Source organism: Sarcophilus harrisii, chromosome 2 (assembly GCF_902635505.1).
Source record: "Sarcophilus harrisii chromosome 2, mSarHar1.11, whole genome shotgun sequence".
NCBI classification, from domain to species: Eukaryota; Metazoa; Chordata; class Mammalia; order Dasyuromorphia; family Dasyuridae; genus Sarcophilus; species Sarcophilus harrisii.
In genome coordinates, this window is record NC_045427.1 from 566,556,763 (window position 1) to 566,570,435 (window position 13,673).

The 13,673-nt window shown below is 31.8% G+C and overlaps 1 protein-coding gene across 4 annotated transcripts in view; it reads left to right on the forward strand.

The window, feature by feature from the left end:
* Positions 1-13,434, forward strand: part of SHOC2 (SHOC2 leucine rich repeat scaffold protein) — a 142,357-nt gene extending 128,923 nt beyond the window's left edge. For all 4 annotated transcript variants that reach the window (XM_031955836.1, XM_031955837.1, XM_003755384.4 and 1 more), the window contains exons 5-9: positions 2,748-2,936; positions 4,453-4,575; positions 5,591-5,728; positions 7,073-7,190; positions 8,266-13,434. In XM_031955836.1, the coding sequence (XP_031811696.1) occupies positions 2,748-2,936; positions 4,453-4,575; positions 5,591-5,728; positions 7,073-7,190; positions 8,266-8,474 (777 nt within the window). In that variant the 3' untranslated portion in view covers positions 8,475-13,434. The remainder of the gene's footprint in view (positions 1-2,747; positions 2,937-4,452; positions 4,576-5,590; positions 5,729-7,072; positions 7,191-8,265) is intronic.
* Positions 13,435-13,673: the final 239 nt, after the last annotated feature.

The following is a 13,673-nucleotide window of genomic DNA, read 5'->3' on the forward strand; positions in this document are numbered from 1 at the left end:
TCAAGCTCAATATAAGTCAGCAGTAATGTAGTTGTCTTTCTTCCTCCCAAAATGTGATATTCAACTTCATTGAGAGAAGTATAATTTCTAAAATTGGAAGTAAAGAGATATTAGACCTTCTGGACTCTAATCTTCTAAAACATCAGAAATGTTATTCACTTCTGAGTATCATCATTGAGGAAGGACATTGACAAATTAGAGAGCCTGGGAGAGGGATAATTGCCTTCCCTAAGATGAAGGACCTTGAATCTATGTCATATGAGTTGATTGGAGGAACTAGGGAGGATTTTGCTTAGTGAAGATCTGGGTGGGATAGGGGGCAAGGGAGGGGGGCAACACATTAGCTATCTTAAGTCTTTGAATGCTTTTTATGTAAAAAAGAGATTCAGCTTATTTATTGACTCCAGATGATAGCATCAGATAAAAGTTGAAAAGAAATCAATTTAGCCTTAATGTAAGGGAATATTTCTTAACAATCAGAGCTTTCTAAAAAAGTACAATGGGCTTAAAAGACTATACAGTGTATTTTCTCTCATGGTAGGTCTTTAAGCAGACTTAATGACTCCTTGTTGGGTGGATATGTCACAATGGAGAATCTGTAGGTATGGGTATGATATCCTATGTGGATGGAGGGAAGGAGGAAAGTAGAAAGGAGGGAAGAGAGGGAAGAAGGAAGAAAGGAATTTAAATATTTTTAAGGATAGGTTGGGCCAAATAACTGGTCAAGTCCCAACAAACTCATAAATTATGTGATTCTGTGAATTGAATTAGTACTAGTGGTTATTCTTATCATGATTAACAATGCACAGTAATAATAAATGTAGAGATACTATAGAATTTTACTTAGTTGATTTCTACCAAAATAGATAAAAATATTTTGGAACAGATTTGTCATCTGCAAGTGAAAGTTCTAGGATTGTAAACATTACATTAGCACTTTTTACTGTGATATCTCAATGTAATCTTACTTAACTCTGCAGTCAGTAGCTTTAGATTCTATGCAGTCTCATTCTTACTAGAGTCAGTTCTTCTCAATTGTGCCACAATAAAAGGGTATAGTCTAACTAATCCTGTAAGAGAGCAACTGTCACCTTAAAGTAACCTATCTGATGACAGCTTTGAGGTGGGCTGGAGAGTATGATGAGAATTATAGAATCCAAAAAACTTGAGTGTGTAGATTGTCTTCTATTTAGAACATAAATGAACTTATTTCAACAATTATACTTTGGCTGTGTCCCATCGTTTTCAGTGACAAATGTCCTCAATGGAAAACTGATTATTTTATCAATTAGAATTTTTTTACCTTTAGCTTAAATATAAAGAATAACTATTTGTTAGTTTAATTAAGATTTAATTCCTTTTCAGAATAACAAATTTTCAATTCAGGGCCTGTTTCCATCCTAGGACAAATCACACATCCAAAAGTATCCCTTCTACAACATACCTAACAAATGATCATCTAGTTTTTAACCTGATAATCTCCAATGAGAACATATTAATACATTTTTACCTGATAATCTCCAATGAGAACATATTAATACAGCTTCCCAATAATGGTCTTTCTTGAGTACCCCTATTTTCACAGTTGTTACTGCTTCTTCCTAACTCCAAATTTATTTTGCATATATTTTATACTTTTTTTTTACATTTATCCATGTGAAAGTACACCCGATTAAATTTCTAATGTTAATGTGACATTTGGTTTATACTAGAAATACAAGTGTTAAATTTGAACATATTTGTTGAAATTACAATAGCTTTTCATTTATTGCCCAATATCATGACTAATGAAATGGAGTTCCTTCAGATAAATGATAGAAAGCATGGGGCAGCTAAATGGCTTAGTGGATAGAGGTGCCAGGCCTAGATTCAGGAAAACCTGATTTCAAATCTTGCCTCAGACACTTACTTTGTGACCTGTGAAGAAAGCAGCTAGGCTTAGAGAATAGTGTTGGGCCAAGAGTCAAGAAGACTTGAGTTTGAACCTGATCTAAGATACATGATAGCTGTGTGTCTCTGGACAAGTCATATGGCCTCTGTTTGATTTAATCCATTGGAGAAAGAAATAGCCACTCTTTTATTTTTATCAAGAAAACCTCATGGACATTGTGACCCACAAGGTCATGAAGAGTTGGATACAACTCAGTGACTGAAGAATAATTGAAAGTAAGCATAAATAAGTAGGGCATATATGTGTCATAACCCATATTTATAAACTGGATCATTTTCCGAAAGGTAAATCTTCTTCAAAAGATGCTATGTAAATTTGCAAAAACATTAAGGGTGTAACTGAAATATCAGCATATTGAAAGTGGCATGTTCTTGTGGAAAATTTGAAATCACTTGTATCTATAAACAAAGAAAATAAAACTGAAATGTATTGGATAATATTTGCGAGGCCATTAGTTTTTTTTTTTTTTTTTATGAGAACCTGACTTCAAATTAGATACACAGTAGAGAAAGAGTTAGGTACCACTTGAACAGAACTTTGTTTACATTGCTCCTATGAATTCAAAGCAAAAAATTTCAGATAATAATGGTTTTAAGTGTTTTTCATGTATTTAGTCCATATTTCTTTCTTCTTTAGTTTTTGCCTTTTAACAAATAGAACAGTTTTGACATATGGGTTAGAATATATCTTTCAAGATTTTCTTAGTGTACCTATCTTTGAAAGCAATGTATCATCAGGTGATAGAATATGTTACTTTACTGATGATTCGAATTCTGCATTTTTTCATACTCAACAGGGTCTACTATCAAGTCTTGTGAATTTGAATAGTTTGACACTAGCTAGAAATTGCTTCCAGTCATATCCAATGGGAGGTCCATCTCAGTTCTCCACCATCTATTCCCTTAATATGGAACACAACAGAATCAATAAAATTCCATTTGGAATTTTCTCTAGAGCAAAAGTATTAAGCAAGCTGAATATGAAGGTAAGAATTTCTAGTAAGTGGAGAATCTTTGTTGGTAGTTTGTTGGGCACTGGTAACAATGCAACTTGAAATTATTATTTTTTTCCCTTTGTTTTCACACAGCTAGACCTATGCATGCCTGTATGTGTATATGTATATTCATACACACATATGTACACACACACACACATATATATATATACACACACACACACACACATACACATATATAATTTGAGTAAATTACCTTTTTTTTTTGATGTGTGTTGAGTTACAACTCCATAGTTAGGTTCCTCTCATTTGTGTGTGTGTGTGTACATTTACCATATTCTCCAATATTGTATTTCTATTAAAAAATAAAATAGGTTCATCCTTGAAATCTTGGTTAATGGTTTAGATATGTGAGAATGACACTAATTTTGAATATTTAGAATAAAGCAGGAGACTTAGAAGCAAAGTAATACAATTCATTTTTCAGTTTTAGAGTACATTTTGATAGAAATGATAATGTTGAATAGGTTTGACAGCTGTATAAAAACTAGGCTTTTTTGAGTCCTTTTTTCTTTGTTAAAAACTATAATAAGCCTTGCCTTAAATCTCTCTTAAAATATTATGTCACATGTTAACAAAACTTTTTAATCAAAGTGATTTCAAAGTATGAAAAAAAGACTGGTCCCTCCCTTTTTTAAGCCAAAATTATTTAATATGTCAAGAATTAAAATGTTTGGCTATAATAATATATAATAATAAAAATCAATAGACTTAAACTTTTAAAATAAGATACTATTTTAAAAGAGAAGCTGAATTTTCCTGTTAACATAGTCTATTTGTAGTTTCTCTTATAAATTGTGTTCTAAAATCAAAGGCTAGAGATTTATTCATTTGTATATGTCATTTTTATCTTGTTTAATCTTCATTCTCCTTCTCCCCCTCATTTTTTTTTCACTCTTAACACTTCTGACCAGCATTAAAAGAATTCATGATTTATTTCTAGTTTCTTTCTATGTTGTAATTTAATTTTTTTTCCCCTTTGTGCTTATGTATTTCTTAGGTATACATTTAGATTCTTGGAATTGAATGGAACTGTCTGTATTAGCCTCCTATTCAAATCAAGAAACCTCTCTGTACATTTCTGACAAAAGGATTTATTTTTGGCAGATCATTACCTAGCCAATACTTGAACATTTATCCAGTTTATCTAAGTTTTTGCACATATATTTCCTTCCCAAATAAACCATCACAGTATCTTGGTTTTTTGAAATACTAAATGCTGTTCCATTCATAATTTATAATTTACAAAGCAAACTCTCATATATTGGGAATAGTTTTCCATCAATATCTCTAAATAGAAGTCTTCCATTTGTTTTGGGGAATTCTCTCTGGGTTTTTAAATAAAGTATATAAAAATTTTTATTTTATATTATATAACTATAGATGAACTTTGATTTAAAAATTATCCTAAAATGTGGTCCCTTCATCCTTTTTCCCCCACTCCTAATTTTTCTATTTGAATGCTCTTTATTTTCTAATTTCTTAGGACAATCAGTTGACCGCCCTTCCCTTGGACTATGGAACTTGGACCAGTATGGTAGAATTGAATTTAGCTACCAATCAGATTACAAAAATCTCTGAGGATGTATCAGGACTTGTTTCTCTTGAGGTGAGCCTATGAGAGACTGCAACTTTTTAGATTCTTTCCAGAATTATCCAGTTTGTAGGTTCTTACATTAAAATAGCAAATTATATTTGAACAGAAGTGGCAATTAAATATTTTATAATACTATAACAAACTTCATCCTTGTATTTATATAAAGTGAAGTTTAAATTCAGTACCTGTATATAAAGAAATACATGCATACCCCTTGAATAGTTTATAAATTTGAAGACTATAAGCAGTTTTTAGAAATGTTTACCTCAATTTTAATTGAGCTATATTTACTCCCAAAAGATATGCAAGGAGAAATTTAACATTTTGATCTAGCATAATTTAATTCCACATGACATTTTGAAAGGATTTTTTTTTTAAAAAATGAATCATTTTTTTCATAGTTGCTAGACCTTTGGGGTAATTCTTTAAAAATATACATAGTGGCATATAAAATCATTAACTCATTGAATGTCTTTAGCAATTTAGTGGAAACTAATTTCAACTTCAGCATTTTTTCCCTTCAAATAGGTGAGCCTTGTTCCATTTAAGTGGCTATATTGCTTTCCACAAAACGAGATTTTAGGGATATACAAAATTATTTAATAAAAATTATAGCTTCCTCCCACCTTTTTTTTTTTTTTTAAACAGAATAATGCTATTTATTTTATGCATTCTGATTGTAATAACAACTGATATTTGTACAGTTTAAAGTTTGTTAAATATTTTACATGATTATCTTTTTGGAACTTCACAACAACCCTGCAAAGGAAGTGTCCCATTTATTATCATCAGTATTTTACAATTAAGATATAGAGACTCATCAAGGATAAGTAATTTTCTCTTGACAAGACATCCAATAAATGGGAGCTTTGGCTTTCTGATCCCTTCATCTGATATCATTGGTTACTCCACCTGCTTTTTTTAGTAAAATAGGTTCTTCATTAAATTCGAATCACAGTGATAATATAGAATTCATTTCCTTTCCTTTGCATTACAGAGCAGAAACCATTTTTCCATTTCTCCTTAGGTTCTAATATTGTCAAATAATGTTCTGAAGAGGCTCCCTCATGGCCTTGGAAACCTTCGGAAGTTAAGAGAATTGGACCTAGAAGAGAACAAACTAGAATCATTGCCTAATGAAATTGCTTATCTTAAAGATTTACAGGTGAGAAGTTGATATAATTATTTGTTCTATTTGCTATGTACCATATTTTATATATCCATGGCTAAACTTTTCTTTCTTGAATTTAGCCTGTATCTTGAATCAGTCTTATTATCATTGAATATAGGAATTAAAGACCTGAGGGCTCAACTAATCTTATTAATTCAAATTAACATTCACTAGACACCTAAGTTCAGAGCACTGTGTTAGGGACAAGTAAAAATATATAGATCATAAATTATTCCATAGCCTCTAACATTTCATGATAATCCTGCCTTAGTTAAAATGCAAAGAAAAAGAAAAAAACAAATGTGTCTCAATATCCCTATGAGAAGTAAAATAACAAGACCGTAAACACTAAGCTTATAGTAAGTGTATTTTGTGCTGCCTGTCAGACATGAACTAAAGCGTATAAATTTTTGAATCAAGAGGCATGAAGTCAGATCTTAACTTTATTCCTCACTGTGTGTTTTGCTTTCAGCAAATAACTTGATTTTTCTGGACTTCTGGTTCCCTACATGTTATAAATGGTTGCATTAGATATCATTAAGTTTAAATCCTGTGATCATCCAGGTTTAAATCCTGTGATCATAGAACCAATATGGTCCATTTGTGATGGTTGGTGGATTGACTTCTTAGGGAATTGATCTGCATAGGAGTCACTGCCCCTTTATGTGCATTCAGACTCTCTGTCAAAGAATATCCAGGGAAGCATTTTGCTACTGGTGCTGGTAGTGACCTAGTAGGACTTGTGGTGACTTCTATGAATCAAAAGTGGTCAAGTGCCTTGGGCTGCCATTTGGTATCTTGTCTGGTGATATTAGGAAATATCCCACTCGTGTGAGGAATGGATGTTGGTTATGCATGAATATAAAATAGTTAGTTGGCATGAGAAGGCTTGAAGTGTTCTTTTAATTCTTTGAGCAGCAGTAGCTTCCTGCATTGTCCTCTGTAGTCATGCAAAGCCGGGAATCTGGCTCATAGGCAAGGAGTACTTAGGCCACATTTATTTCTTTATGTAATTCAAATCAGCTTCTACCTTGGCTTATCACGTCAGACCTTGATGTTGAAATGCCCTAGGAGTTGCTTAAAGCTGGAGCCTATTTATTCTCTGCATTCAAAAAATTAATTTATAAAATAATTCCAAATAAGTGACTACTTGATGTTTTCTTGAATGAAAATAATTCACAATTTTGCAAAAGTTTAATATATAGTCTTGTTATATTTTCTCTAAATATTCTCCTACAAGAATGTGTTTTGTTAATTTGACAGACGTGTTATAAAGTATCCCTTTTCCATAGGAGAAAATATGTAATACTCTTCTTTTAAAAATAATTATTTCTTCAGAAATTAGTCCTAACGAACAACCAATTGAATAATCTTCCCCGAGGAATCGGTCACCTTACCAATCTCACACATCTTGGCCTTGGAGAGAACCTGCTTGCCCATCTTCCTGAGGAAATTGGTATGAAATAATTTCTGATCATTAACTCTGCACTGAAGAAACTTGGTGATATATTGAAGAGCAATATTTATAGCTCATCAATATGAATGTTCATTTGTAAACTGATGTAACTATTAATGTTGTAATTACCAAGATTTAGCTAACTTTCTTTGTATCATCAGTACTTTGAAAGGACAAAAGTTTTCTATAAAATAAATATTTTCAGGATATTTAGTGTTCCTGACAAAGATTATGTGTAATTTTAAAAAAGGAATTATTTGCCCTTACTTTAAGGCAAGCATTTGTGGGAGAAGTTTCTTGACTTGAAAGTCAAAAAATTCTTTCCTTATGGGATACTATGATGATTATTAAAGAGCATTCATTTTTATGATTGTTTACTATTTTGAGTGAATTTTTATATATTAACATTTGATCCTCACAACACTGGCATGAAATGGGATGGGCAGGCGCTGTTTCCATTTTTCAGAGTACAGAATTGAGAATTACAGAAGTTGTTACTTGGTGAAAGTCATTTGGCTATTAAGTGGTGTGTTAGAGATTTGAACCTGAGTACATTTAGACCTGATATTTTTTCTACTACCTTGTGGCAGTCTTAGTCTTAATGTCTTAGTGACACCCTCTCCCCCCAAATGATGCCATTTGGTAAAGAGTGTAAAATTTGGAAATTTAGAAAACTGAAGGATAACATGAAGGTTTCTAGTAATGGACATTTGTTCCTCTTAAACCCCTTAAGAGACTTTTTGTGGTATATCTCCACGATAGCCCAAAGAAATGTACTGAAACTCAGTGTTTTAATTATAGCTTTATGGTCATATGTGCTTTAGCTTAATATTTTGACAAAGTTTGTGAACATTTTTAAACTGACCATATCATTATATAGAGAAATTGTGAGAGGTAGCTTTGAGAAGGGTCTCTTGACAATTATACTGTTGGAAGATTAGGAAAATCCTTAAAATGAGGTGGGAGGAGGAATGAATGCATAGACAGAAGCAAACTTTAGACAACAATTATCTCTATTAAGTATCTCCTGTTTACTATGCATTTTGTAAATTATTTATTAATTTTATTTATTCAGGTACACTGGAGAACCTAGAAGAACTATATTTGAATGACAACCCTAATCTTCATGGCCTTCCTTTTGAATTGGCTCTTTGCAGCAAACTGTCAATCATGAGTATCGAGAACTGTCCACTCAGTCACCTTCCACCTCAGATTGTTGCAGGAGGACCATCTTTCATCATTCAATTTCTAAAGATGCAAGGTCCATATCGTGCCATGGTCTGATGCAAATCAGTTGTCCCAAACACTGTACAAAATATAAACTTCATTAATGTTGTCTCATATCTATATCTGTATCTCTGTTTGTAGATATTGATATATATATGGCAGATTTATTAAGACTGCGTTATGTGTTTCTGCTAATAGAGGAATCATAGCCATTTAGATTTTTTTTTATTCTGTACAAAATGCTTGTTTGAGTTTTCTTTGCTGAATTTGATGGATTTTTGTCTATTGAGTCATATGTAATACCAGTTCACTTAATACATTTGCCAACAAATTTAAAAAAATATTAAATTTAAGGGACAAAAGTAGTATTGTTAGATAGACTTTCTATTAGGAAAAATAATGTACAAATATTTGTTGCAACTTTTCATATTCGTTTTTCCCTTCTCCTTGTCAGAACTTATAATGTCATACACCCTAAAGATAGAATTTTTCTTTAACTTATTTTGAGATTTGAAACAAATGGTTTTTTATATATTGTTTACAGTCAGAGTAAATCACTGGATTTTTTTATTTGTTTTGATTTGCTCTGTTTTAATCAATCATAACTAGAATTTATATGCTTCTGCTGAAGAATTTGTATCAGCTAGTTTATATACAAAAAGATTTGCTCAATGAAATAACTGGTAAACTGAAAAGATGCAGCCAAAATGCTTGAATTCTTGTAATTATACTTCTCTGAATTATCATTTGTGAGGCAAAACTTATCTGAACTGAGCCTTTGAGGAGGGTTGGGAGAAAATAAAGGGGACATGACATCTTTTCTAGCACAGATTGGGGGAAGAAATACAGAATTGGTTCAGTGAAAAGCAGTTATTGTTTTGGGAAGTTGCAGTTAGACAAAATCTAATACAGTTTGATTGGCAAGAAAATCTCATCCACATACACTTTATGTATAAATATACAATCCTATGTAGATGTGTATTTATTATGACCTTAATGACATCAAGTAATGTTGAGGATTTCTCCCCATCCATGTACAATGAATGAATTGAATGTCTCTTACTTTTTAAACACTGCAATATATGTAAGTTTTAGGGTTATTTAACATGTACTCTGGTTTTATATCTTGACTTGCCTTGTACATCTTTCAATCCTGGAATTTCTGCATCCAAGCACAATATCTTCACACTGTGCTGTGTTGCTGCTGAACTAAATGCACTTTTCCCTGTATTTGGGGTACTTGCTTCAAAGAATTCAGTTCAGTATCATGTATCATTCATTATAACTTTACCCTTTCCCTCAGTAGTTACTCAAGAGGCACATATTGAATTGTGCAAAGAAGCTATTGATAGCTCAGTGGAAATACTGTAAGTTGTGCATGTATTCTCTGATAACTTTTCTTTTTTCATATTTCATTAAGGCTAACAGTGTTGTCTAAGTGGCACACATTTCCTACAGTACTGTTCTTTTTGTAGTGCCAGTATAAATTATTTTCATTATCATTGAAACTCAAAGGGCAGTTACATTCCAGTTGGTATCCCCTTTGTAGTAGATATAAATTGTCAATTGCTATTTTTTGCCATTTAAGTGGGATTTGTATATTTTGAAAAAAAATCTTATCAATTATTGGGATGGATGAGTAAGGTGGTATTGTTTGTGTGTCTTCCCCCCTCCCCCCCTCAAAACTCAGTACAGTTAAGGATTGTACTGCCTTAGGCTAGAATCACTCTTATTTTATGTGACATTTTCATAAAGAAGAATGTTAAAATAGAAGGCATATGGAGATATAGAATACTAGGGGATTTATATGTGCTGTAAAAATTATTGTGGATATCACTGGATTGTACCAGGTAATATCTTTTTTTTTCTCTTTTTCCATCTGTTGTGGCTTTTCAGTTTAAATTTTGTTTTATAAAGAATTATTTTATTACTGGTCTAACTCTTAGAGTCGTTCCCCCCCCCCCCCAACTTAAATGTGTTAAAATATGAAAATGCTTAAAATTGAGTTTTAAAGACCATAATCTAATTTTTTGGAAAATAATTGAAAAGATTTGTGATCATTATAACTCTTTAAAATGAAAATAGATGCCCCATATCTCTTAAATTATAAGTTTCCTATGCTTTAATATGAGGAATGTCTACTTAATATATTAATCTATTACAATGGGGCAAAGATAAAGCCATTTTATTGTAGTACTGAAGCTACTTGAAAAAGAGAAAATGAGGGGCCATTGTAAAGACTTTTAATGAGCATAAGTCAGTTTTCTAATGGCTGCCTCTTTGTAAAACAGCATATAGATTTCTTTGCCTCTACAAGCCAGAAACAAGCATGAACTTTAATTGGGCTATGCTCATTAAACAAGATGTTTCATATGTAAATAGCTTGATCTGAATTTTCACCGAAAGGTGTTTTGCTAAAATGATCAGAACTGACCCTCTTCCTGAAATTGCAATGGGTTGAGTAGTTGGTTTACCTAAAATAACATGCTTGCTGCTTTCTTTTAAAGAAAATATGACCAGTCTCTCCATTATCCTGTGAGTAAATAAAACAAAAAAATGTAGAAAAAGACTATGGTATGAAAGATCATTTTTGAAAATTTTCCTTCTTTTAATATGTGGTAGCTAAACGGCAATGCTACTTAACTCTTTGAGGAGGTGTTGGGTGGGGGTGGGGGAGTGGAGGTTGGTGTATGAGTATATCTGTCTGTCTCCCAAGTGGTTATTTCCTACGTAAAAAGGGGAAATACAAAAAAAGTTTTGTGGAAATAAGTAATTAAAAACAACAACAACAACAATATGTAATAGAAACTCTAGGAAGAAAAATATGCATAAAATGCATTTTTGTAATTGTAATATTAAAAGCTGGGTACTGTAATTGGAATGAGCTTTTAATAGTTCACTTGCATATGTCTGATTTATATTACTATGTATTTTGAATCATTTAAGATGGATAAAGTACTCTGTGGCAAAATGTACTTAGTTTTTTTAAATTCTCCATTATGTTTTGTGGATCCCTTTAGTTTTAAGTGTATGTATTGTGCCAAATTTCAGCTGGCAGACTACTTTTGCTTATCTGTGCAAATAGTTCATGATCAGATTCACAATGGAGAGGCAAGCAGTACAATTTAAAATAAGCAAGAAAAGGAAATTATATTGCTAGGCAAAATAAGATAAAATATTTCTTTCTACTAGAATTAATGGTAAGATATATTAGTTATAACTTTCCATTTTAATATTGCTCTGTTCTTATGACAGATAATTCTTCTGGAGTTAATTAGTAGAAATTAAAAAGGATAACAGTCTTTAGTTATGGAAGAATCTTTGTGTTATGAATGTAAAAAAAGCTTGGTGTTCATCTGGAATTCAAGAGCGTAACCTTAAGAGCTAAAATTTATAGGATATTATCAGGAGTATGTTATGGTAATAAAATCAGTAGTAGTGAATTAGTATAAATTTGATATAGTGTGAACTTGACCACAGTAATTAGGAAAGGGAAATATTAAAAATTTTTGAAAAATAAATAGGAAATATAGTGTGTATGTTTAGACATATGGACATACATATATGAGTGAGTTTTGTGGATTTCAGATTTAATTAAATGAGTGATTAGTACCCAAGAACAAAAAAGAAAAACTTTTTCTTAATGTTAGTGTTATCTCACATATATGTAACATCCAAGTAAGTGAAATTAATCTGAACAAATCAATTATAACCAAAACATATCTCAGTGTAGGACAATAGTGGTGGATTGGAAGGAAAGAAAGACATTTTCCCTTCTCCTTCCTACTTGTAGGGTGAGAAAGAATAATTTTAAAAGCCTGGTCATAACTATATCAATAATAACAGCTCACATTTGTATATAAAGCATTTTAAGGTTTTCAAAGTAATTTCTTTACAACAATCCTATGAGTTAAGTAGATACTGGCAAGTATTATTGCCACCCTTTAGAGAAGAGTAAATTAAAACTTAGGTTAGGTAGTTTCCCGAGGATCAAACAGCTAGTAAGTGTCAGAGCCAAAACTCAATCCCAGGTCTAATGAGAAGTCCAGGGCTCTTTATACCACACCATGCTGCCTCAGATTATTCTGTGAAGAATGATCCTGATATTGATTGGATAATAGGATTATGTGAGTGACAATTTTTTAGCATGTTACATGTTAGGGGAAACCTAAAAAATGATTCAATTTTGAAAGTTTTATTGTAGGATAGATGGTGCTTCAATGAATGTCCTTTAGGTTTCTGTGCTGTCTTGTCTACTTTTGGCCTTTGCCAGTGTTATATAGGATTAGCATGTTCAGATTTTGAAAGCTAAATATATCAGTAGCATTTGCATCAGCCATATATATTATTTTCTTCTAATGATTTTGGGGAATACTTTTTTCAGCTGGTAAGCACTTAAATATGATCTTCCCACCAACCTCATTTTGTATTATCTAAAAATACAACATAAAGAGGAGTGTTTTAGTTTACTCCCGAACCTACTTTTTTCAATATAAATTTTAATTACAGAAATTCTAAAACATGTCATCAAATAATCTTGTCTTGAGTTATTCTGACCTTGAATATTGATGCAATTTTTTAACATATCACCGATTACAAAGTCTTCTTGTAGCAATTCAACAACTTGAATGCAGCAAAGTATTTGTGTATAGTCAGTAGTGCCCCACGGTTATATCTTTAAATATGCATGTTAAAACTTGATTTTAATTAAGGTATACAGGTGGCAGTCATTTGCACAACATGACAAATTTACAAGGCGCAAACATGATAATATCTACAAACAATATCTAAAGGTTTGGGGGTTTATTCCAGCAAAGATCAATGCATCTTCTGATGTGTAGGTCTTAACCAGGACTGCACAGAACTTAAGGATGTGGAAAATACTGGGCCACATTCAGTTGTGGTTAAAAGCTAAACAAAGTGTAAACAGTCCATAAAAAATGTACTTTTATTCTCACTTGTACTGTTGATTGTTTTGTCTATATAAAAATTGCCTTGCCTTTTTTTTTATAAGTCATTCTGTATTAATTGCATTCATTATAAATAGTATATTTGTAAATGTGCTGCCATTGAGTCTTTTGAAAAATTTCTAGTGCTCAGCCTGAAGCTGGTTGTAAAGTGAACTTTGCAGTGTCATTGATGTCACACGAAAAATTCAGCTGTTGTGAAATGGAGATAATTAATTTTTAATATCATTTAACCCTTTGAAGATAAATATATAGAAAGAAAAAATACACCAATTAATTTTTTCCTACA